The sequence below is a fragment of the Anastrepha obliqua genome, chromosome 6 (assembly GCF_027943255.1).
Source record: "Anastrepha obliqua isolate idAnaObli1 chromosome 6, idAnaObli1_1.0, whole genome shotgun sequence".
NCBI lineage: Eukaryota > Metazoa > Arthropoda > Insecta > Diptera > Tephritidae > Anastrepha > Anastrepha obliqua.
The window spans coordinates 64,722,046-64,749,104 of record NC_072897.1 but is presented as its reverse complement, the minus strand read 5'-3'; the positions used below and the strand labels follow the sequence as shown (position 1 = coordinate 64,749,104).

At 42.0% G+C, this 27,059-nt stretch overlaps 2 protein-coding genes across 2 annotated transcripts; both read left to right on the top strand.

The window, feature by feature from the left end:
- Positions 1-1,921: 1,921 nt before the first annotated feature.
- On the top strand, positions 1,922-12,673 carry LOC129250635 (uncharacterized). Its single transcript, XM_054890242.1, has 3 exons — positions 1,922-2,033; positions 12,255-12,466; positions 12,529-12,673. The coding sequence occupies exons 1-3, from the start codon at positions 1,922-1,924 to the stop codon at positions 12,601-12,603; spliced, it is 399 nt and encodes a 132-aa protein (XP_054746217.1). The 3' UTR covers positions 12,604-12,673.
- Positions 12,674-23,976: 11,303 nt separating this feature from the next.
- LOC129250634 (nuclear pore complex protein Nup160 homolog) lies at positions 23,977-24,612 on the top strand. The gene is made up of 2 exons (XM_054890241.1): positions 23,977-24,453; positions 24,514-24,612. The coding sequence occupies exons 1-2, from the start codon at positions 24,136-24,138 to the stop codon at positions 24,610-24,612; spliced, it is 417 nt and encodes a 138-aa protein (XP_054746216.1). The 5' UTR covers positions 23,977-24,135.
- The last annotated feature ends 2,447 nt before the right edge of the window (positions 24,613-27,059 follow it).

The window sequence follows — 27,059 nt, the reverse complement described above, 5'->3', positions numbered from 1 at the left end:
AAAATGGAGAATTGTAATCGACTACAGAAAATTAAATGAGCAAACAGTAGACGATAAATTCCCACTTCCAAATATGGAAGACATATTTGATAAGTTGGGTAAATGTTGTTACTTTAGCACAATAGATCTCGCTAAGGGATTCCACCAGATTGAGGTACACCCCGAGGATAGGGCTAAGACAGCTTTTTCAACTGCAAGTGGCCATTACGAATTTAATCGTATGCCATTTGGCCTAAAGACAGCCCCTGCAACATTCCAACGTTTAATTAACCATGTATTAAGAGATCATATCAACAAAATTTGCGTTGTATACCTTGATGATATTTTAATATTTTCCACTAGTTTTCAGGAACACATTGATTCCATTAAAAAAATATTTAACACTTTACGAGAATCAAATTTAAAGGTACAAATAAATAAATGCCATTTCGCTGCATTGACCACAAAATTTTTAGGACACCTTGTAACAGGTGAAGGTATAAAACCTGATCCCTCAAAAATTGAGGCAATTCATAGAATGCAACCACCTTCAAACATAAAGGAAATCAAACGATTTTTAGGCATCACCGGTTATTATCGCAAATTTATGCGAGACTATGCAAAAGTCGCATACCCTATGGTTCGGCTTTTAAAGCAAAATGCTTTATTAGATTTTAAGAGCCAAGAATTTCTTAATTCGTTCGAGACACTAAAGAAACTTATTACTAGTGAGCCAGTGTTACAACCACCAGATTTTAACAAAAAGTTCATCCTTACAACGGATGCTTCACAATTCGCAATTGGGTCAGTTTTAAGCCAACAAGGCCACCCAATTTGTTATGCTTCGCGAACGTTGTCTGACCATGAAATTCGCTACTCAACCATAGAAAAAGAAGCTCTTGCTGTTGTATGGTCCGTGAAACATTTTCATACATATTTGTACGGTCGCAAATTTCTAATTCAGACTGACCACCGACCTTTAGTTTGGCTACACAATATTAAGGAACCAAACATGAAGCTATAAAGGTGGAACATCTTTCTTAATGAGTACGACTTTGATATATCACATATTAAAGGCAAAGATAATACAGTTGATGATGTGCTAAGTAGATACTGTGTAAATAAAAATTTGGAAAATATAAATGTTTTTAATAGCCAATTAGGTGAAGCGAATAAATTTAATGGAAACAGTGACGATCAAGTTGATATTATGTCAACAGCTGCAACAATACACAGCGCATTTGAAGATAATTTGAATTACATATTTATTACTGAAAAACCAGTAAACTATTACAAAAATCAATTATACTTAGGTTATGGAAAAAAAGAGAAATGTGTACTAAAAATCGTAAACAAAAAGTGTCAAAATCACGTACAAATTACCTCGGATACAGATCTTAGGAATATCATGGAAAATATATTAATAGATAAAGGAATAATGTGTATGTATTGCGAAGATGATGACCTTTTTATCGAATTTCAGAATATCTATCTTAGAAACTTTAATAATAATTCTTTAACTTTATATCGATCAAACATTAAGCTAATTGAAATTACCGCCAAAAACGATATATTGACTATCATTGAAAATGAGCATATTCGCAATAATCACAGAGGTATACAGGAAGTATTTTTAGAGCTGAAGAATAAATATTTTTACCCGAAGCTTTATAAAATGATAACACTCTACATTAACAATTGTTCGATTTGCGCTATAGCCAAGCACGATAGAAACCCCCTAAAACTTCCTTATCAAATTACAGAAACCCCTACACACTTTAATGACATAGTTCACATAGATATTTGGTACCCTTGCAGAAATAAAATGTATTTAACCACTATAGACAAATTCTCGAAATATGCAACATTTCATAAATTAAATGATAGAAATTGGATTGCGATTCTAGCAGCTTTAAAAGAACGAATTTTATTTTTAGGGAAAATGAATAAACTCATCTTCGATAACGAGCGTTGCATACTACATAGCGCTGTTAAATTATTTTTAAGTGAAGAAAATATTGAGCCACACGTAACCACGCCTTACCTTAAGACAGGTAATTCTGACATTGAACGCTTACATGGTACGCTTAATGAACATTTACGGATATTAGAAGCTGACACCACTAAAAAAACAATAGACTTAGACGAGAAACTTTTTAAAATCTTTAATGCTTACAATAGAACAATTCATTCTACAACAAAAAGGCGACCAATTGATTTTATAATAAAAAATTATGATAAAGAAGAGATAAGTAAATTATGCAAAGAATATGAACAACAAAAAATCAAAAGAATAAGTAAGTTGAATAAAGATAGAAAAGCTGAGCCAAAACAAATAGAAAACATTGTTCTTAATAGGCAAATTGCGAAAACAAAACCTAAATATAAGAAACTCGAAAAATATGATCGCCAAGGTAACTATGTTGTGGATTCTTCAAATAATAGAAAAATAAAATATTATAAAAGCCAATTTAAACGAAAATACAACTTGAGCACTGAAAATGTTAATTAATTTCATTGTAACTTAACCATACTACTTTCAACAATTAAAAATAAACTAAAATAGATATTTGCGAGGACACAAATAACTTAAGGGTGGAGGAGTTACATGATCACCCTATTCCTATATTATACCTACTCTTATATTTAATTACTTATGCTAACTCTTATGTAAACCAACAACATACTTTCTCACACTCTACACCCACACGCTTACTCACGCACTCAACATACACACAACATGCATTCCTACATTCATTGCTAGTTTTACTTTCTCCCATTCTCATTAAATGTTAAATATTATTGTAGTTAAGCTTTAAGTTAAGAAGAGTTTTGTAAGAAAGTAGAGTTCAATAAAGTTCTTTGTCACAAGAAGAAGTTTGACATCTTTTCTATATAGATATGTTCTCTTTGTTTGAAAATTGCGCGAAATTGTATGTATGCATGTTTATATGTATTGGCATAGGACATACATATGTATATTAGACTATGAAAATTGCACCAAAGTATATGTATGTATGCATGTTTATATACATTTACTAGCAACCCGCCCGGCTTTGCGCGGGTATAAATATATACCCTATGTCACTCACTGAAAAAATGATTAAAATCGATCCAGTAGTTTTGGCTTATTCATTACTGCCCGTAGCCCGCACGCGTTAAATTTGGAGTAACACAATTCCCGTTTCTTTACAGCATGAAGATTTCCTGCTATCTTTGGAATATCTAAATTCATACCCTACACTTTTACATATTTACTTATTGCATTTTTACAACAATTAATATATTACATAATGTCTTTATATACAACGTTCATAGCTTTCTTGTCATTAGACAATACAAACATGTTTTCTCTAGAGGTTACTCTTGCAAGAGCGACATACAGTTGGTCATGTGAAAAACAATCAACGCTCAAATCTAGGCCTGGCAGGTTTGACCCTGAGATTTATTAATGGTCATTGCAAAATATGTCTTTACCGGAAATTGTAAGCGTTTAAATTGGAATGGTAGATCCGATGGTATCAGAGGGATTCGGGGAATCAATACATCTTCTCCGGTACCACATCCTGTGAGTATTGTGCACTCTATTATGAAAGTTTTCAGTGATTTTACCAGCAAACGCGTGCCATTGCAAAGTTTAGGTGGATTTAGTTTTCTTAATAAAATAACAGGAAACCCTATTTTCAGCTCCATTTTGTGAGGAGGGAGTCCAGACGGGTTCAAAGAATTTAGAAATTCTGTAGGAAAATGAACAGCTTCTTCCAAATCGAGAACAGTATCGACCGAGTAGTATATTTTCGTCGGCGCATCAATCTTTGAAATATTCAAGTTACTTACTTTATCTACTTGTTCGTTAGTTGGTGACAGAATAGCTCTTTCTTTAAACCAAGATATTGTCTTATAACTTAAGTTATCAATGTCAGGGTAGACATTGTTGACCAACTCTTGGATGTTGTCTATCAAAACACAAAGGCTTTCTAGGTTAATCCTTCCCTCACTTTGTGTTAATTCCCATTGCCAACTTTTAGCAGCATCTCTGGAAATAGCCTGTTCTCACGTGAAGATGACGAAACCCTCATATTAGTTTTAAGCTCTAATTTATTGACATGCGACCAAAGATGGGATCTTTTTAGCGAATCATTTGTTTCGTCAGCACGTGTTCCTCGAGTCACAACTGGTAGGATTTGACGGAAATCTCCTGATAACAGAATTGTACATCCACCCATAGGTGAATTTTTGTTGAGCAAATCGCGCATAGTCCTATCCAGTGCTGCAACAGACGTCTTGTTTGACATGGTAGCTTCGTCCCAGACTATTAATGAGCAGTCACGCATCAATTTTCCTGTATTGCTCTGTTTAGAAACACTACAGACGCTGTTATCATAATCGTTGGCGATTTTCAGCGGGAGCTGGATGTAGAGTGTGCGGTTCGGCCCCCTTCCAAAAGAGTAGCGGCAATGCCGGATGACGCAACAGCTAACGCAAATTTTCCGGTAGATCTCCCTTTTTTTAAAGCAGATTGATTAAAAATGTTTTTCCTGTGCCTCCTGGAGCATCAAGCAAAAACAATTTCCCTTCATTGTTATTAATTGTTGGTAGTAATGTAGTGAATACTTTTTTCTGATCGATGTTTAATCGTGGCTCATCTTGAGCTATATTTTGTAAAGGTCTCGTTTGATCGTATGATGTTTCTCTTGTGTATCCGGCACTTTTAGTTAAATCAGAGTTAGTAGTATTAGCTGGCATCGGCAGCCCAAAATCCTTGATCGTTTTACTCGAAATTAATTGCACTACCCGCCGTAGCCGAATGGGTTGATGCGTGATTACCATTCGGAATTCACAGAGAGGTCGTTGGTTCGAATCTCGGTGCAAGCAAAATTAATAAAAAAAAAAACATTTTTCTAATAGCGGTCGCCCCTCGGCAGGCAATGGCAAACCTCCGAGTGTATTTCTGCCATGAAAAAGCTCCTCATAAAAATATCTGCCGTTCGGACTCGGCTAGAAACTGTACGTCCCTCCTTTGTGGAACAACATCAAGACGCACACCACAAATAGGAGGAGGAGCTCGGCCAAACACCTAACAGAAATGTACGCGCCAATTATTATTTTTTTTTAATTGCACTATTTTGTTTAATTCAAATAATTCTTCGTCATTTTTTTTTTTTTTAATTGCACTATTTTCTTTAATTCAAATAATTCTTCGTCAAATATGTTTTGGTCATATTGTACATCAACAGAGTTTAACTCTTGCCGTCGCCGAATTAGAATATCACTGGCCATATTTTCTTGAAATTTATTCCATAGACTAACAGAATCAGTTACTTTACAAAACACTACTATGACGGCAAATGATGTAGCTGAACTACAAACAGCTGCTTCTGATAATGTATTTTCCCAGTGAGAATCTTCTTCCAAGAGCCCCATAGCTTTGCATGCTGCTTGATAAGTATTGTAAACAACGCCTTGTGAAGTTCTTAGGTGAGCAAAGGATGTTGGGCCTTTTACAATATGAAGTAACATTCTCAGATAAAAGCATTCGCTGTTGTTGGGATGAATCACAATCGAGCGATTCGTAAATACATACATACATACGTCACCATACGATGTAATTCAACATTAATGAGGTGTGGTGAGATTATCGCTTAACGCCTGTTGCTTCATTCGGTTGACAGCGAACAAACACACAAACAGCTTTTTTTGGAAAAAGAGCTACTTTTGTTTAAACAATTTTGGTTAAATAACAAATAAATCAATTTTTTTTTTTGATGCAGAACGAAAGTAAATATTTCAAAGTTAAACTTCAAGAAAGTTTCATTTTATTTGGTTGATTCGTTTATGATTTAATGCCGTGAAAACAAAAAATGTATGTTTTTTTGCCACATTTTGACCGATTGCCACGCCCCCTTTATATATTTCTTCACATTATATTGATATAAACCTTCCTCTTCAATCAATCTATCTTTAAAAAAAACCACATCAAAATCCGTTGCGTAGTTTTAAAGATTTAAGCATTCAAGGGGACATAGGGACAGAAAAAGCGACTTTGTTTTATAATATGTAGTGATTAGTATACAACATATCTTATAAGGTATGTGGTAAATATTACCATACATTTTTGCCTTCATATATGTACCTATAATAATAAATTAATAATAAAAACATTAAAACAACAGGTATTATTAACAACTAGTCATCACTAATTATAAATTCAGTTACGATGATGATGATACAATTGGTTTATTTTAAATTCTTCAAGTAAATCAAATTAATAATCCTCATAGAGAAATGGTTTATTACCATGCACACAGGAAGAAGGCATATGCAAATACAAATATGTGAATTTATATACATATGCACATATACATACATATATATGCTCACTCAAGTAGGAGATACCCAGATTTAGAACGTTGCCGAACGCGGGGGCCGATTGTGCCTCTTTGTCGTTCGTCCCGTGCTCTCGCTTGCAGTTCAAGCAAGGTAACGCCGCATGAGCAAGGTATCGCTGTATGAGCAATGTCACGCCACATTTTTTGAGTGCGTGCAGCCGGCTACATTGAATTTTAAGATGTTATCACGTCAAAAATAATGGAACTGTGCAAAAATAAGGTGTGTGTGGAACTGATATTAAAGAAATGCAAAACCATGTGTAATCATCGGATGGCGACGCAGTTGTAAGAATTGAATATGGTTCCTCCACGGTCGCTCCGATGATATTTTTATAGAAAAGAGGAAAGTGTTAAGGTCTAGTTGATGTCATATTTTATTTATATTTAGATATAAGTATATTGAGTATATGATACAATGACACGGAATTTATTAGTTATTATGAATCTTACCTCCGATGGCTCACACGTCCTGATCCTTGGTCTTCTAATTTGGCCTTAACGTTGCAGCAACTGGAACCGGTGGTTTGCAACAGTCGGAACGGTAGGCGCAATTAACATTAGAGTGGCTAAACATATTTTAGAACTTAGGGTGTGGCCTAAACATGCCGACCATCTTGCGACAAGCCGGCCTTAACGTAGCAGCGACTGGAAGAGGTGGTTTACAACAGTCGGAACGGTAGGCACAATTAACATTAGGGTGGCTGAACATTTTTTAGAACTTAGGGTGTGGCCTAAACATGCCGGCCATCTTGCGACAAGCAATAAGTATGCTAGGAAGCCAACGTGATGAGACAAAGGACGGCACCATAAGGGTGACGTGTGCGTCTCTGGCCAACTTCGAGTGGATCAGGACCGTGGTCAATAACATGCCCCCCATGGGGACCACTCGCTTCGCAGTCTATAGCGAAGAGAGTGTACCCCTCAAGAAGGTCATCTCCTGGATCTCGGATCCAGACCTGTCTACGGCAGATGTCCTATCCTGTCTACATGCCCAGAATCCGGGCACAGAACACCAAGGGCAAAAACCGGGAAGGAAAGGAAGGGGATGCTCTTGTGGTGCGAGTGGATTGTGCCAGTGTTGATGTCATGGGCTCACGGTACGGGAACCGTCTGAGTCTCTTCTTTGAGACGGCCAGTTTTCACGTCTTTCCCAAATGATTGGCTCGGACGGTTCCTGTTGCTATTGTTCTTTAACGGTGACGCAGATTAACTTGCACCATTCCAAAGCCGCTACCGCACTACTAAGTAGAAGATTTACCCAGCTGCACACATTGCTCCACATAGCAACAGTGCAAGAGCCCTGGCTCTTTGGAGGCCGCTCCTGTGGCTTAAGCGCGTTGAAAGGGTCCTCGTTATTATCTGACAGGAGCTCGACTAGACCTAGGACCGGTCTTAAAGTATCATCCAATCTCACTGTGATGGGTATTGCGCAATTGTGTTGTCAAAACCTGGTAGCGGCTGAGGTGTGTTACAGAGATAGACGCGGATGGTTGTTGTGGTTGTTGTAGCAGCATAAACATTCCCCATACTTACATACGGGGAATGCTGCTGGAATGACAGTCCTTGGCCGGATATAAATCCGGGTCGTTTCGGTAATGTAGAACCGACTGTCGTGGAAACGGATGGTCGAAGTTTGTGGTTCCATCTGCTTATTTTCCTTACGATGCTCTGGAAGGGCCACCACCTGCGAAGGCCACTAGTCTCGTGAGGTTCTGTGAGCGGCGGAATTTGGGCCTTGTTCTATGTTAAGATGCTAATGCCCAGCATACAATCTGAGGTAAGTGCAATGGACGGGGCTCTAGGCTATTCAAATTTATCGCGTCCTCTTGCCTAGACAGCCAACGTTTATAACTGCTAGAAAGCATGAGGTGATTGATCTCACCCTAACAAACTCAAAACTTGGGTGGGCAATCAAGAACTGGAGAGTCCTTACCGGAGATTCGTGCTCAGACCACAGTTACATTGAGTTTCAGTGTGGTGAGGAGGCACAAACGCCATTGCCTCCTACAAACCCCAGAAAAACAGACTGGCAGAAGTTTAGGGTGCGTTGCGGGACCTTGACGTGACGAAAGAACAGAGCATTGAGGCGGCTGTTGAGAAACTCAACGCTGCCCTAACTGATTGTTTCGAGTCAGCCTGTCCAATTCGACCTCCCCCTAACCGGACTCCCGTTCCTTGGTGGAATCGAGAGCTCCAGGTGTTGAGGCGTGAGTCGAGAAAACTTCTAAACCGGGCCATCAACACTAACCTTGCTGGGAGCGATGCCGTGATGTTCAGAAGAACTACAAGAGGCTTATTCAGGAATCGAAAAGAGCCTCATATCGGGAATTCTGCAGCGGTATTGAATCTCTGAGTGACACGGCGAAATTGGTTAGGATCCTGAAAAGGGACCCAACTGCAAAGCTGGGGTCACTTAGGAAATCTGATGGCTCCTTCACAGAGCTGCAAAGTGAGACACTCAGCTTGCTGATGGAATCTCACTGGTTATCAGCCGGCAACAGCCCTTATTGATAGAGGCGGTTGTCAGAGCTGCCACACCTTCTCGGCATGACTGGTACGTTGCCAGATCTGTGGTGAATGAGGCCGCCATTCGATTTGCCATCAAATCTTTTGGCGGCTACAAGTCGCCCGGACCAGATGGCATATATCATGCCATGCTGAAGGAAGGCGCAGAGGCCGTGACAGCAGCCCTGAAGAAAATCTTCTCTGCATGCCTGGCACTGGCCTACACACCACGCTCTTGGAGGATTGTGAGGTTCGCCTTCACCAGCCACTAGTGAAATTGCTCATACGTCAGAAGTGGCTAAGGCTCACCCTCTGTCTTCATTTCAGCATGCCTATCAAAGTGGAAATTCCTGCGAGTTGCCACTGCAAAACCTTGTTGCTAGGGTAGAGATGGCCAATGCGGATGAAACACAATGGAACTGGTACGGCCCCTGTCCGGCATTCGAATACAGAGAAGTCATGGACTTCGATCCAACGATTCTCTCCTTGCCCCTTGACTCCATGCCATCAAGAGTCGTACTTGAAAAGAGATACAGTGTAGTGCTGCTAGAGGCTCAGTCGTGGTCAAACTCAGAAAATGAGCCCGGCAAACATGGTTTTCGCATATTCACGGATGGCTCCAGGACCGAGCGTGGCTTCGGCTCTGGGGTCTACGTGAAATCCATCAGGACAAAACTGCACTTTGCTCTTGGAATGCATGCATCTGTGTTTCAAGCCGAGGTGTATGCAGTTGAAGAAGCGATGAACTTTGTTGTGGAAAGCCGATGCAGAGGCAGATCTCTATGTGTCTACAGTGACAGCCAAGCTGCGCTTATGGCCTTAGACAGCCCCCCAACCACATAAGGGGTAGTCGAGTCTTATAAATCCAGGCTGAACTATGTCGGTAAACATAACAGCCTCATGCTAATATGAGTCCCGCGGCACGTGGGTATCGTGGCTAACGAGACCTCTGACTCCTTAGCTAAGATGGGCTCTGAGGCTAACTTCTTTGGCCCAGAGTCCGTTTGGCCACTCCCTTCTGCGGCCATCGAAGCCACGGTTAGCAAATGGGTAACTACAACCCACAAGTGAGCTTGGCAGGCTGAGAGAGGCTGCAGATGGACTTTACTGATGTTACCTGTCATGTCCGATCGACTGTCGCAAACCCTTCTGTCATTAAGCAGAGGGGAGTGCAGACGGCTGGTTGGACTGATAACGGGCCACTTTCAGTGGGCGACACACATAGAATGGTTCGGCATCTCAGACAGTGTACTCTGCCCAGCTTGGTGGATGGCGGACCACTTCCTGTGCGTCTGCCCCACCTTCGCTCGAATCAGGTTTGAGGTCTTTGGCACTGATGTGTTAAGAAGCGACCATCTTGGCTCCTCGGCACCACAAGATCTACTCAGATTTCTTCGGAGATCGGGTAGATTTAAAGAAAATTAAAAGGGAATCCAAGTGTAGTATAATGGACTTAATGAATATCTGAGTGCTGCACTTGCTAGGTGTCTCGACAAAATAAAAAAAAGAAAAAATGCTTAGACGGTGGGGTCAGCCAACGTTCGGGTTGTTTATTGAGCCTGAGCCCGCCGGTATCGACTCAAAAGTTGCTGCAAAGAGATAGATATTAAGTCCGTGGATCTATTTATTGCACACAAAAAAAGAGTAAAAGTAATTATATTGGAATATTTTAGAGATTTATTAAATAATTGATAATTCGCATTTTTCAAATTAGGGTAAGTTCAGTACAATATTGTGGTAAAAATATTTTAATTTAGTCTAATAGACAGACCTCGGATAATACCCAGCCAAAGGATGGTACTGAGAGAGCGGGGTAGGGTTCGGGCATCATTATGTTGGCAATATCGTTGACACTGGTCGTGGCGCCTGTCCCGGGGTTAAACATTTTGCTCGGAAAGCGGGCGGTCGTGTTGGCTGATGAGGCCTAGTCGCCAGTCTAACATTGCGTGTTGATTGTTGACGCACCAACGACGTTTGCGTACGTGGTCGAATGGTTTCCGATCCACGCTCGCGCCGGCGTTCGCTAGGGCGGAAAGGCCTTGTTTCCGTTGTGGGCACAATTGGGCGGAAAGTCCTGGTTTTCGCTCCAGTCGCGTTTCGATCGGGAGACGGTGTCTCCGATGTGATGTCTGACGCATTTATCGATATCGCGTGGCTGTCCTCATCAGCGATTTGCTGGCTCCACGAACGTCGTTCCTCTGGTATATGTAGCATGGTATGATGTTTCTCGCCGCATCATCTGCACCTTCCCTCGCTTGTGCAATGGCGCGTTTTTGTGGGCCATTGAAAAGCAATTCGCGCAATAGTGGCCCAGAAGCTTTTCCCGAAGCCTATCTACTGGGCTTTCTTTTTCCACGGAAAACTAGGCAGAGGCGTATTGGATGTTTTGCATCGCATAAACGGTATGCTGTGGGGTAGTGATGGGGGTGGAGCTCAGCCTTTTTCCTCATAACATCGTACCGCGCCATTTTTTATATTATCTGTAAAGATATCATGACGTTGCAGGGTGGCGAAATATATTTAATTAACTGTTTTTGTTTTGTTAAAAAAAAAGATTTTGAATTAATTGGCTAATTTATTAAAACCGAAAATTTTAGTGTGTACACGGCTTTATGATTGCTTAATTAGCTTTGTGGAATGCATTGGTAGTGGTGCATTGGCTGGTCAGTGCAGCGAAGAAAACCAAAACAAAATTTTTTTTTGTGTTAATGGAAATGCACTACGCCTTTAATTTTTTTTTTTTTATTAATTGGCTATGAGAAATTTTCAAGGCCCAATGAGATACCCGACAATGTGACCTGCCACCCAAAAATTGTATATGTCTATTTAAATGCAATCGCATCTTAATGTGTTTAATATGTTCACCGCGAGGGGTGGGTACATACCAAGGTAGATTTATTTTACAGGTGATGGCAACCACCCAGCTGAATTTTTCGCCGTTAATATAAACTACGTCCAAATTACATGCATTGTTTGTATTGGTATGTTTACATTCGTATGTTTACATTTGTGATTGAAAAATATCCGTCAGCATTTGGTTTTGAACTTCCAAAAGATGTGAAACGGCTTTTTTTCAAATCTAGGATTCTCTTCCGCATACGCTATCTCAACAAGCGGTTGAAAATCAAGAAAGGGAAACAGAGGATAATGGGTTACAAAAGGTTGATTAAAAATTTTCTTTGAATAGTAAGCATACCCTATTAAAGTAATGTTTTTAAACATGTTTTCTAATCCAATTCAATTAGTGTTTTAGGCTCAAATAAAGCAGCTGTTCAGTAAAGTATTAACAAGTGAAAACACGGAAACTGTCCGTCGAATAACTGCAGTAAAGTAAGAAACTGCATATATTCTTTGTATTGAAAATTAAAACATCATACAAAGGATCATTCGCTGATTATCGAAAAGACGTACAAACATTTATTAATGCAGGTCCACAAGAATTGGCAATAATTTTATCTGGTGGTGGTTTATATACTGCTGCATTGAAGCTGCTTACTGGCTTCGGATTATCACCTCTTCTCATATGGGTACGCCACATTACCAAGGAAGCGCCAATGAAGCATGAGCGTGGTCACAGGAAAGTGAAATGGCTGGTGAGAAAAAGTAGTTTCTATACAAACATTTTCTTTGCTATATGATTTTTTCTATAATTTAGATTTGCTTCATCGCAATAAAGCAACCAATCTGGCCCGATCACTGTTACAAAAACTCATTTATGATCCTGAGTTAGAAAATTCTACTAGCGTATGTAAACATATAGCAAACAAGCTGCTAAGTCTCAACGCTTTTATACCGCAATGGCTATATAAGGACTAAAAGGTATGAAATTTGCTATAAAAACGTTTTATATAATTTATTAAAAACTTGCATACCAACAGTTGGCGAATTGTCCAGAGCTCTTGAATATGTTCGTCAAACATAATTCCTTAATTAAAGCTGCCAATTACCACATGGCAGCCGGTTCTACTTTACCGGAATGACTCGGGTTTTTTTCCTGACCAAGGGCTGCCGCCCCAGTAAACTAGCCCTGTCTAGTGTACCGTATCCCACCCCCAATCTTTCGTCACAGGAGCAATCCCTTGCAGCAGATTTGCTCCAATTACTTCTCTTCAGGGCTGGCGTCGAACCAGACCCTGGACCAGAGGTATTTTACTGCTGCATCTACCACAAACGGCTCCACCCGAACTCCACCTCGGTGCCATCTTAAGACCTGCTCAGGCCTTGAGACTCATAGGGAGTGGTACACAAGGTATAGGGCCACGTGTTGCTCCCGCCGTCAGGCGGCCCCTGCCTCAACGGCGATACCATCATCAGTGCCGGTAAGCCACACTGCCGCCGCCAACCATACCTTAGCTGTAAGGATCCCTCAGGCGCAACACAACTCCCCCACTGACCCACAACCTTCCTGCTCCTACCCCAGTGCGGGGACAAACCAGCAGCTCTTGGCCTCCCGCACAGTCTGTTCCGTGTGTCAGACCGTAGTTCCTCAGAACCTAACAACAGTCCAGTGCAATTCTTGCAATGGCTAGTGCCATTTTCGGAGGTGCTCTGGCTTGTGCACCACCCGTGAGTGGACACGCGATTACTGCCCCCTATTGCAGAGCTATGCACCCGCAACACCCCCTGTGGCGGGGCCACCCGTCAACGTCAGGCCACAACAACTTTTGCGGAACGCACAGCAGGACCAACGCAGACAACCCCACACGTCCCTCACCCCCCGAGTTGCAACGACCTCACCCAGAAGCTTTAAGCTTCTGCAATTCAACTGTAACGGACTCAAGATCAAGGTCGACGAGATAGTTGACTTCATGAGCCGGCACAGTATCAAAATACCTGCGGTCCAGGAAACCAAGCAGCACGCTAGGTCTTCTCTGATCACCAGGGGTGGCTATAACGTGCACAGACATGATCGCGAGCGAGACAATGGTGGTGGCCTAGCGTTTATAGTCCACCACACAGTGCAGTATCGTCTCATTGATGAAGGGATCGACCGCTGGGACAGCACCTTAGAATGTCAAGGCATAGCTATCCGGACAGGCGATTCCGAGCTCGAAATTTTTAACACCTGCTGCCCGGCAGGATATCACCCTGATATAGGTGCGCTCATCAGAGTTGAAAACCGATTGGTTGTAGGTGACTTCAATCCGCATCACGATCTTTGGCATTCAAGCCTGCCAAACGATCGTAGGGGACAGAAATTGGCAGAGCAAATAGACGATTCGACACTGTGATTTCAGCACTGTGAACGACGAAGCCCCCACCATTCCCATGGCAGCCGGTCCTACGTTACCGGAATGACTCGGGGCTTTCCCGACCAAGGACTGCCGCCCCAGTATACTAGCCCTGTCTAGTGTACCGTATTTTACCCCCAATCTTTCGTCACAGGAGCAACTCATTGCAGTTAGCTTGCTCCAAATACTTCTCTTTCGGGGTGGCGTCGAACCCAATCCCGGACCAGAAGTATTCTACTGCTGCATTTGCCACAAACGGCTTCACCCGAACTCCATCTCGGTTAGGTGTAACCAGTGCAAGGGGTGGTGCCATCTTAAGACCTGCTCAGGCCTTAAGACACACAGGGAGTGGTCCACAAGGTATGTGGCCACGTGTTGCTCCCGCTCACAGGCGGCCACCGCCTCTATGGCTACACTGCCCTCAGTGCCGGCACATCACACTGCCGCCACAAACAACACCTCAACGGTAAGGAGCCCCCAAGAGCAACACAACTCCCTCACTAACCCACAACCCTCCTGCTCCTACCCCAGTGCGGGGACAAACCAGCAGCTCTTGGTCCCCCGCACAGTCTGCTCCGTGTGTCAGACCTTAGTTCCTCGGAACTTGACAACTGTACAATGCAATTTTCGAAGGTGTTCCGGCCTGCACACCACCCGTGAGTGGACACGCGAATACGTTGCCCCCTGCTGCAGAGCTCTGCACCCGCAACCGCCCCCAGTGCCTCACGCATCCCTCACCACCCGAATTACGACGACACTCCCGCGAAGCTTCAAGCTTTTGCAACTAAACTGCAACGGACTCACGAGCAAGATTGACGAGATAGTCGACTTCATGAGTCGATTCGGAATCAAGATAGCTGCGGTCCAGGAGACAAAACTACACGCTAGCTCACCCTGATTACCAGGGACGGCTACAATGTGCACCGAAAGGACCGCGAGCGAGGCAATGGTGGTGGCCTAGCGTTCATAGTACACCATTCAGTGCAGTATCGTCTCATCGATGATGGAATCGACCGCAAGGACAGCACCTTAGAATGTCAAGGTATAGCTGTCCGGTCAGGCGATGCCGAGTTCGAAATATATAATATTTACAAACCCCATGTCACCTACTGCCCGGCAAGATATCTCCCTGATATTGGTGCGCTCATCAGGGGAGAAAACCGATTGCTAGTAGGTGACTTCAACGCGCATCACGATCTTTGGCTTCAAGCCTGCCTAATGATCGTAGGGGGCAGCTATTGGCAGAGCAGATAGACGATTCGACGTTCAGCACTGTAAACGGCGACGCCCCCCTGGGGTAGTGGGCAATTGCAGCAGCCCGCCTGACATAACAATTGCTAGCGCTGGTCTGATAAATAGCATAACCTGGCGACCTATGCTATCGCTTGCATCAGACCACTTGCCCATTATCATCTCGATCGAGAGACCTGCCGACTTTGTTTCCGCGGATCACCGGTCATACATCAACTTTAACAAAGCTGATTGGACCAGATTCGCGTAACACTGGATCACAAATTTCAGCTTTTTTTCTGCACCAGAGACGCCGTTATGAAATTCCTATGTAAAATCACCGTCTGATTCCGAAAATCAAGGTTATTTTTTATTCTATGGTAACGTTTTTGAGATATTTACGAATTACCGTTATTTCAAAAAAAAAAAAAATTCGGCTCACTTAATCATATATATCTCGAAAACGAATTGAGCGATTCCAAAACCGTTGAAAGCTTTTAAAAGGTAATAAAATTTGCTATAAACTGTGTGTAAAACACTTTTTGCTAGGCCCTGCAGATTTAAAGATAACGAGCTATCATAACGGATTTTTTTAATTTTTTTTGTAAAAATATAAAAAAATTTGTACTTTGAGAGAAAGGATCTCGAAAACTTTTTACTTTTTCGTATATTTTTTGTTTTCACTCTAAGCTCCGTTTTATTACAAAAAAAATAAACTTTGATTAAACAAAATCGATGAACTAATACAAAAGTTACAAGCATTCAAGTAAATATATCCATTTAATACTTAACACGTTCCCTGTCCCAATACAAAAATGCAAAATTGACCGTCAAGTCCAACAAGGTTTTTTCTGTAGTCATAGGATAGCTTTAGTAATAATAATAACTAAAAAAAAAACGGATGTAGGGTATTTCTACCTGAAACACATATGGTCCATTTTTGCTTCTGCATGTTCATGAAACACATGTGGTTCAGGGAATTTTTTCTATGCTGACACACATATGGCTCAGGAACGTATCAGTGCTTATCAGGCGCACGTTTCCTGAACCATATGTGGCTCAGCGGACAGGGAACGTGTTAAGTACCCTACTGGTAATATGTGTTAGTATTCGCAGATCAGTTAGTTTCAGGTAGATTTTGGAAGGGTTATTAGATACAAAAAATTGTTAGTGTCGTTATCTCAAGCACAGACACATTTCAAGCAAGATCATATGTTTAAGGCAGGTAGTGTTTTCTATGTATAACTAGGGAACCTTTTTGTATAGGTAGGTGATCTATGTAAGTATAAATAATAGTACATGTGCCTCGTTCCTTCATAATTTCTGCAAGGATCGCCGGATACTGTTCATTTTTTAATTGCAGTTTATAATCCGTCATTTGCTTAAAAATATAATATGAATAAAAGGGCGCGAGAATTTGAGTGTAAAAATGATCCAGATATGTTCTGTTTCATCTGCGGGGAGTTTATCGTTAAAAGGATGCGACGTGTGTTTTCAAATCCTTTGAAATTTGCATACCATAAGTGTTATGGAATTGAGCCTAGAAACAATGAAAAACCATGGACACCGAATACTGTGTGCACCACATGTCGAGTCGAATTGATATTTTCGGAAACCGGAACCAAAAGGTACATCATAAAAATTAGGAGTTTGCTCTCTTTTAATGCATATCTGACAAGTTTCTTAAACTATCTATTTAGACGACATATGAAATTTATTACACCAATGAAGTGGAGGGAACCAACTTGCCATTCAACGGACTGCTATATTTGTACTACAAAAGTATTTGGGGTTGGAAAGTCAAGAAAAGTAACCTATGCGAGCGTATCTACAGTGTCATTACCAGAACTAAATTCAACGGAAGCTAGATTGCCAGCATCAAATTTAACTTTAGTTCCGGCTCCAGTTTCATTGTCAACAGCAGTATCTGATTACGCGGCATCATGTTGTACTGAATTGCAAACGGAAAACGAAAGAAACCCTTTGTCACAAGTACAACTCAATGATTGGATAAGGGATTTGGAATTGTCAAAAGAAAAGGCCGAACTACACGCCTCTCGTATGCAACAATTTAAATTTGTTTCATCCGATGTTAAGGTAACATATTATAGGACTCGTCACGAACAATTCTCCCAGTACTATACGAAGAAGGACAGTATTTGTTATTGCAAAAACATTGCTGGTCTATTTAAACAGTTTGGTGAACCATATGATTCAAAAGAGTGGCGATTGTTCATAGACGCCAATAAATTAAGTTTAAAGGCCGTATTATTGCATATTGGCAACCAAAAGCCATCTATCCCGATCGCGCATGCAGTAAATACGAAGGAAACATATGAGACAATGCAAAAATTGCTTAAATTAATTAAATACGAAGAACATGATTGGAAAATATGTGCCGATCTAAAAGTCGTTGGAATGCTATGTGGTCTACAATCTGGATACACAAAATACTGTTGCTTTCTATGCAAATGGGATAGCCGGGCACGTCAAGACCACTACATCATAAAGGATTGGCCAGAACGAATCGAGTTTCAAGTTGGGGTGGATAACATAAAATACTCACCACTTATAAAGAAGGAAAAAATAATTCTACCTCCGCTCCACATCAAGCTCGGCCTTATCAAAAACTTTGTCAAGGCTTTGGACAAAGAAGGCGAAGCTTTTCATTATTTGAAAACAATCTTTCCACAGATTTCAGAAGCAAAAATAAAGGAAGGGATTTTTGTGGGGCCGCAAATAAGGAAAATAATGGCCAATACCCATTTCAAAGAATTATTGTCACCAGTGGAGGCAGCGGCGTGGGACTCTTTTGAAAAGGTCGTTACTTCTTTTTTAGGCAAACACAAAAGTCCTAACTTCGAGCTGATAGTAAACGATTTAATCAAAAACTATGCGGAAATGGGTAAATAAAAAACACATATAAGACCATTTGCTCAGTTAACATTAAAACTAAACAAAAAGTTTGAAAGCAAATTTTTAAATTTACATGAGAACATATAGCCCTTAATCTGAATTTATTGCCCTGCTCCGAACAAACAAGAACCACCAAAATTTGTTCTGAATTGGAAGATTAATCCAGCCTAAGAAAATTATATGCTAATGAGTCACTTATGTATTTATCTAATTCCCTTTTTAATTTTCTTTCAGGAGTAAATATGTCTTTAAAAATTCATTTTCTGCACTCCCATTTAAATTTTTTCCCGCAAAATCTTGGCGACGAAAGTGATGAGCATGGCGAAAGGTTTCACCAGCAAATGCAAATGATTGAAAGTAGGTATCAAGGATTCTGGGATGTCGCTATGATGGGTGATTACTGTTGGTTTCTCATAAGAGAAACCGATCCTTCTATAAATAAGCGTCAAAACAAGACACATAACTTTTTCAATTATAAAATAAGATCATAGAGTTAAGACAGAATCATATGTACATATGGTATTATTTGTAGGGTACTTAAGTATTAAATGGATATATTTACTTGAATGCTTGTAACTTTTGTATTAGTTCATCGATTTTGTTTAATCAAAGTTTATTTTTTTTGTAATAAAACGGAGCTTAGAGTGAAAACAAAAAATATATGAAAAAGTAAAAAGTTTTCGAGATCCTTTCTCTCAAAGTACAAATTTTTTTATATTTTTACAAAAAAAATTAAAAAAATCCGTTATGATAGCTCGTTATCTTTAAATCTGCAGGGCCTAGCAAAAAGTGTTTTACACACAGTTTATAGCAAATTTTATTACCTTTTAAAAGCTTTCAACGGTTTTGGAATCGCTCAATTCGTTTTCGAGATATATATGATTAAGTGAGCCGAATTTTTTTTTTTTTTGAAATAACGGTAATTCGTAAATATCTCAAAAACGTTACCATAGAATAAAAAATAACCTTGATTTTCGGAATCAGACGGTGATTTTACATAGGAATTTCATAACGGCGTCTCTGGTGCATTTTGGCTGTAAACCAGTGTAATTTACTGAGGACATCTTCGCAGCCGTACCCACTCCCACCGATGTGCGCGCAGGCGAACGCGCATTCCGCAAGGCGATCACAGCCGCCGCGGCTAGCTTCATACCTGCTGGACGGATCCGGGAATTATGTCCCAATTTCCCAGCCGAAGCAGCTGTTATGGCAAACGAGCGAGACCGCCTACGCCAGGCCGATCCCGGGGATCCTCGAATAAAGGATCTCGATTCGGAGATCCGGCAACTGGTCACCCAACATAAGCGGATCAAATGGGTAAAGCATCTGAAGTCCTGTAACTTCACTTTTGGTGTGAGCAAGCTCTGGTCCACCGTAAGGTCGCTGTCGGTCGTACTTCGTTGGACCCGAAGAGATCCGCGAGCTATTTTAGCCGGCAATTTATATTGCATCCTCCGGTCGACAGATCCAAACGTTGTGCCACCAGACGGTTGCACAAACTGCCATACAATTGTGCACCGCTTACTTTCACCAGCGACGAGGTTCAGGGGGCCATCAAACACATGAAACCATCAAAAGCCATTGGCCCGACGGACTAAGCATGCTGATGTTGAAAAAGCTGGGTCCTTTGGGAGTAGAATACCTCACTAAGGCCTTCAACCTGTCTCTGGCCACTCTCATCATTCCTGATAAGTGGAAATTAGGGAGAGTGATCCCACTATTGAAGCCTGGGAAACCCGCCAACCAAGGGGAGTCTTATCGTCCGATAACTCTCCTTTCCCCAGTAGTGAAGACGCTTGAAGCCCTTCTACTCCCACTCCTCACAGAACATCTGACTCCAGCCCCACACCAGCATGGTTTCCGTAGAGTACACAGCACCACCACGGCACTCACCGTCATAAACACCCAGGTAAACCGCGGACTAAACCAAATCCGCCCCTTCGAGAGGACTGTCCTAGTAGCGTTGGACCTACAAAAGGCTTTCGATACAGTCACCCACGCCACGCTACTAAATGACATTTTACAGTCGACACTCCCGCCAGGGCTGAAGAGGTGGACCGCGAACTACCTAAGTGGTCGTCACTCGTCGGTGATATTTCGAGACCAAACTTCAAAACAGAGGAAAATAAAGCAAGGAGTACCGAAGGGTGGTGTCCTTTCACCCTTGCTTTTTAATTTCTATATTTCGAAACTCCCCCAGCCACCATAGGGAGTCTCACTGGTCTCATACGCCGACGACTGCACGATAATGGCGTCGGGCAATGACATTTATGGCCTATGCTCTAAAGTAAACGACTGCCTCGACCGCCTTTCTCGCTTCTTCACTGCGAGAAACTTAAAACTTTCTCCCACTAAATCCACGGCGACCCTTTTTACCACCTGGACAAAGGAGGTCAAGCTGCAACTTCAGGTGCACATCGATGATACCCCAATACCGACGGTTAATAACCCCAGAAGACAAAGAAATGTTGCTGTCAACTATGCCGCGCCTGTCTGGTCGCCTGGAACCAGTGATACGCAGTGGACGAAGCTCCAGACCTGGCAGAATACTGCCATTAGGACCGCGACAGGATGTCTCCTGATTTCCCCATTTCAACACTTGCATGACGAGGCTCACATGCTCCCTGTTAAGCAGCACAACAAAATGCTCGGCAAGCAGTTTCTGCTAGGGTGTCACCGTAGGCCTCACCCATGCTGACACCTGCTCGAGCCTGAGCCACCTCCCAGGCCCATCAGGAGACACTTCCTCAACTACGTGGACGAGATCCAGGACAAAACAGACAGACCACTCCAGGATCAGACAGTGTACAGACAGGCTATTAACGACATTCATCGGGAGACCCTTACCACCTTCTTAAGCTCCCGACCCCCGAATGCCGTTATCGGAGTCCAACCACCACCTATTGCAGGCGAAGAGCTCCAGCTTCCCCGAGAGTCCCGCGTAACCTTGGCACAATTACGTTCTGGGTACTGTAGCAGGTTGAACTCCTACCTATCCAGAATCGACCCCGACATACTAAACATATGTCCAGCATGTGAAGGCACCTCGCACGACACTAACCACCTTTTCACATGCCCCATCAAACCCACTCATCTAACACCTCTCTCCCTCTGGACCCAACCCGTCGAAACAGCCAGTTTCCTGGGCCTACCGTTAGATGAGCTAGACGAAGACGACCGGTAATTACACTACACTGACAGGGCGAAGATACTGCTACAACAACAACAACAACGAAGCCCCCACCAGGGCAGTGGGAAATTGCAGCAGCTCGCCTGACCTAACAATAGCTAGCGCGGGTCTGATAAATAGCATAACGTGGCGGCCTATGCTATCACTTGCATCAGACCACTTGCCCATTATCATCTCATCTCCCATTGAGAGACCTGCCGACTTTGTTTATGCGAACCACCGATCCTCTTTTATCTTTAAAAAAGCTAATTGGGCCGGCTTCAAGGAATTCAACGAGGACACCTTCGCCGCTCTTCCCATCCCCACCGATGTGCGCGCAGGTGAACGCTCGCATTCCGTAAGATGCTCACATCTGCTGCGGCCCGCTTCGTCCCAGCTGGAAGTTTCAAGGACATCCGTCCTCATTTCCCAACCAAAGAAGCCAGCTTGGCAAACGAGCGTGACCACCTACGCAAGGCCGATCTCGGGGATCCCCGCATAAGGGATCTCAATTAGGAGATCAGGCAACTGGTAAATCAACATAAGCGGACCAAATGGGCTGAGCACCTGAAGACCTGTAACCTCACCTCTGGGGTGAGTAAGCTCTGGTCCACCGTTAGGTCCCTGTCGAACCCGACGAAGCACAACGACAAGGTGGATATCACCTTCAACGGTTGCATTTCGTCGGACCCGAAGAGATGCGCGAGCTATTTTAGCCGGCTTTTCATACTGCATCCTCCGGTCGCCAGAACCAAACGTCGTGCTACCAGACGGTTGCACAAACTGCCATACAACAGTGCACCGCTTACTTTCACCAGCGACGAGGTTCAGGGGGCCATCGAACACATGAAACCATCAAGCTGCTGGGTCCTTTGGGAGTAGAATACCTCACTAAGGTCTTCAATCTGTCCCTGGCCACTCTCATCATCCCTGACAAGTGGAAAGCAGGGAGAGTGTTCCCACTACTCAAACCTGGGAAACCCGCCAACCAAGGGGAGTCTTATCGTCTCATAACTCTCCTTTCCCCAGTAGTAAAGACACTTGATGCCCTCCTACTCCCACTCTTCACGAAACACTTGGCCCCAGCCCCACATCAGCACGGTTTCCGACGAGTGCATAGCACCACCACTGCACTCACCGCCATAAACGCCCAAATAAACCGCGGGCTTAACCAAAATTGCCCCTGCGAGAGGACTGTCCTAGTAGCGTTGGACCTGAAGAAGGCTTTCGACACAGTCAGCCATTTCCACGCTACTAGATGATATTTTACAGTCGACACTTCCGCCAGGGCTGAAGAGGTGGACCGCGAACTACCTGAGTGGTCGTCACTCGTCGGTGATATTTCGAGACCAAACTTCAAACAGAGAAAAATAAAGCAAGAAGTACCGCAGGGTGGTGTCCTTTCACCCTTGCTTTTTAATTTCTATATTTCGAAACTCCCCCAGCCACCAGAGGGAGTCTGACTGGTCTCATACGCCGACGACTGTACGATAATGGCATCGGGCAATGACATCGTTGGCCTGTGTTCCAAACTGAACAACTACCTCACCGACCTTTCTCGCTTTTTCACTGCGAGGAATCTCAAACTTTCCCCCACTAAATCCACGGCAACCCTCTTAACCACCTGGACAAAGGAGGTGTAACCTTTGACAGTTTGCTCTCCTTCTCTGCGCACACAACCGCAATTGCCACTAAAGTCCAAAACCGCAACAAAGTCCTCAAATCGCTTGCCGGCAGCACTTGGGGCAAAGACACACACTGTTGCTATCGACATTTAAGGCAATTGGTCGGCCGGTTCTGAACTATGCAGCGCCCGTCTGGTCGCCTGGAACTAGTAACACGCAGTGGATAAAGCTACAGACATGTCAAAATACCGCCATTCGGACAGCGACCGGTTGCCTCCTGATGTATCCCATTCAACACCTGCATAACGAGGCACAAATGCTCCCAGTAGCGGAGCACAACAAACTGCTCGGCAAGCAGTTCCTGCTGGGTTGTTACCACAGGTTTCACTCCTGCAGACACCTGCTTGAGCCTGAGCCGCCTCCCAGGCACGTCAGGAGACACCTTTTAGACTACGCTGACGAAATCCAGGACAAAACTGACCGCAATCTACTGGACCTGACAGTGTTTAGACAGTCATTAAACGACATTCACCGGGGAGCGTCACCACCTTCTTAAGTTCCCGTCCTGTGAATGCCGTAATCGGAGTCCAACCACCACATACATCAGATGAAGAGCTCCAGCTTCCTCGTGAGACACGTGTAACACTGGCACAATTACATTCTGGATATTGTAGCAGGTTAAACTCCTACCTATCCAGAATCGACCCCGACATAGCAAACATATGTCCGGCATGTGAAGGCGCCCCGCACGACACTAACCACCTTTTCTCATGCCCCCTAAAACCGACTCATCTAACACCACTCTCCTTCTGGGCCCATCCCGTCGAAACAGCATGTTTCCTGGGCCTACCCCTAGATGAGCTAGACGAAGACGACCGGTGATATGTCCGACACTGGCGGGGCTACTATTACTGTTAAACAACAAACAAACAAAGAGCTCCAACTTGCCCGAGAGTCTCGCGTAACCTTGGCGCAATTACGTTCTGGATGCTGTAGCAGGTTAAACTCCTACTTATCCAGAATCACCCCGACATACGAAACATATGCCCGGCATGTGAAGGCACCCCGAACGACACTTACCACCTTTTCACATGCCCCATTATGGTACACCCATTCATCTAACACACCTCTCCCTCTGGACCCAACCTGTCAAAACAGCTAGTTTCCTGGGCGTACCGTTAGATGAGCTAGACGAAGACGACCGGTTATTACACTACACTAACAGGGCAAAGTTACTGCTACAACAACAACATCAACCACATTCACTGTTGGAAGCTAGAAGCGAATATTTCAGTTTTAAACATACAATTGCGATTAAAACCAGGAAATTATCTGTGTCAGTACATACATTAGATCTTTTGTTGCATGGATTGAAATCGAATGCTAATTCAGATATCGAGTATAGGCAGGTATGCATAGTAATAATTCGAATAATAGGCATAAATAATCATTTGTTTTTTATATCATAGGAGCTCACAGATTTAGAAAACGTCATACAAACCTATATCGATACCGCACAGCGCACAGCACAAGATAAAATCCAAATGGATTCAATAAAATTAATATAAGTTTAAATTAAATTAAATAATTTATTTTTCAATTATTTTTCAAAGTTTAAGAACTTATGTTCTAAATACAGATTATAAAAATCAAGTTTTTGTTATATCTTAAAAAAAAATTAAAAATTCTCATTCATCATCGCTCTCAAAAAATGTAATATAAAACATATTTTTTTCTTTTATACATACTTAGTAAAGTTTAATTATATAAAATGAATTCACAAGCATGTTAGAAATTTGTAATTCATAATTTTTAAGTGTACAGTTTTAGATGTAAATCATAGCCATCGATTTTCCACAAAAAACATGAAGCAAACATTTTTTATGAAATATGGTATGCGCATCTTAACAGTACTTACATGAAATCATAGTCATTAGTAGCCAAGGTGGATTTCTGATTACCATCAATATCCTATGAGGACAGAGAATTATACATGTAAAAATTGCAAATTCGAAATGTTATACAATACATTACTTTCTGTACACCGTGAGACTTTAATTTTGCCCTTGTTTCGAAGGTTTTTTGCGTTGTGTTTCTCTATTTTGAACTTTTTCGTGTCTAAACTTCATTCTCTACATTCATTTTCACCATTTGAATGCCCGTGGCAGATTCTGCAATATGTATGATATTAAAAATTAAAATACCACAAACGTAGATGTTGTTCTTCATATCTATAGGACTTTACAATTCACAAATAAGCTACATACTAAATCTTCAATAAACTGTGGGAAATGTGGCGACTTTTTATTTTGTGACTATTTCTAGCGTAGTTTTTCAGCTAAATTTTCTTCAGGCAGTAAATTCGCTAAAACTTTTTTCTCTGCTAATCGCTATAAGTATAGAAAACAATCGTTGCTTAGTTGTGGCGAGCGTTTCTAACGCCCATTGTAATTGTATCGAATTCTCCTAGCCGGCGCTGCGCTTAGGAAGAAATGTTATTTAAATGCAAGTATCGGTAAGTATTCTTTTTGCTTACCTACATATTCATCACCGCATTGTGGCATCTTCAAAGCAATTTGCCCAGGCCCACAATTTAATAAATTAATCGGAAGTACTAAGCAATTTAAAAGCGAAGCTTGAATTTCTTTACTTACGTTTCACAAGCAAATCACCATGAAAACAAATAGCAGATTTTGACGTGATGGCTGGGCCAAAGGCAACAAGAAATGCATGTAGGGTTTTACTTATATTATATGTAGTTGCCATCACCTATAATAAATTTGCCTTGGTACATACTAATGTTTTTCTAATATTACGTTTCCACCAAAAGCAAACACCGTGTTTGCAGGAGTTTTGTTTGGGAGAACTGTCAACTGTTTCCACCGAAATGTGTTTGCAAAGTGTATGGTCTTTGGTATGGTAAGCAGATTTATGATACATTATTTTGCGGCGACAGCACAGCGCGATAGCCCAGCGGCTAGCAATGTGGGCTTCCGATCCGAAATCCTTGGTTCGAATCACAAAAAAATTTTTTTTTTTTTATACATTTATTTCATTTTGTTTTATGATATGTTTATGAGCAGATTTTTTTCATGGCAGAAATACACTCGGAGGTTTGCCATTGCCTGCCGAGGGGCGACCGCTATTAGAAAAATGTTTTTATTAATTTTGCTTTCACCGAGATTCGAACCAACGACCTCTCTGTGAATTCCGAATGGTGATCACGCACCAACCCACTCGGCTACGGCGGCCGTCAATCAAATGTCATATTGACAAATTGCAATCATTGTTGCCATGTTTCGATAAGAATGCAATAATAAATGAGGAAAATGAGCAACATTGCCACCACTTAATAATTAAATTAGACGCAAACCCAACAAAACACACTTTAAATTAGACGCAAACCCACAAAACACGCTTTGAAAGTGAGTTTAGGTATGGAGTTGTGTTTTAATTTTGTATGGGATTTGACAGGAGTTTTGTTTCGTGTTTGCGCTAAGAACACGATAGCGGCAGAGAACACGATAGCGGCTGCGGTGGAAACTTAGCATAATATTCGCCGCATAGGAGGATCGTGTCTTGGCTATATGTGTATCATAACCAAGTACAGGGTGTCCTGCCGTGATGTACGTGATATATATTTTTTTCTTTGTTTTTACTATATTTTGTCTATGATAAGAACAAAATGATAAGCAAAAAAAATTATTTGTATATATAAATATATTGATGTTTGAAAGACTAAAAGTTTGCGTTACTTTCCGCAAACTATTCCTGGAATGTGGAATCAGTTTATTTCGTTACTGTAGGGTATTTTTGTTTTTGTTTTTAGAACCTAGTTTCCCTAATGGCTGAACTCGGCCCATTTCCTTTTGACACGTGTAGACGGCGGGTCGGGATCAATTTTTGGTGTTGTCGACTAGACGCGTGGCTTTTAATATAAAAATAAGATAATTACTTTGAAATTAGAGAAAAAGGATAGACAGATGGCGATGAAATATTTGAAGTGTAAGCGAAG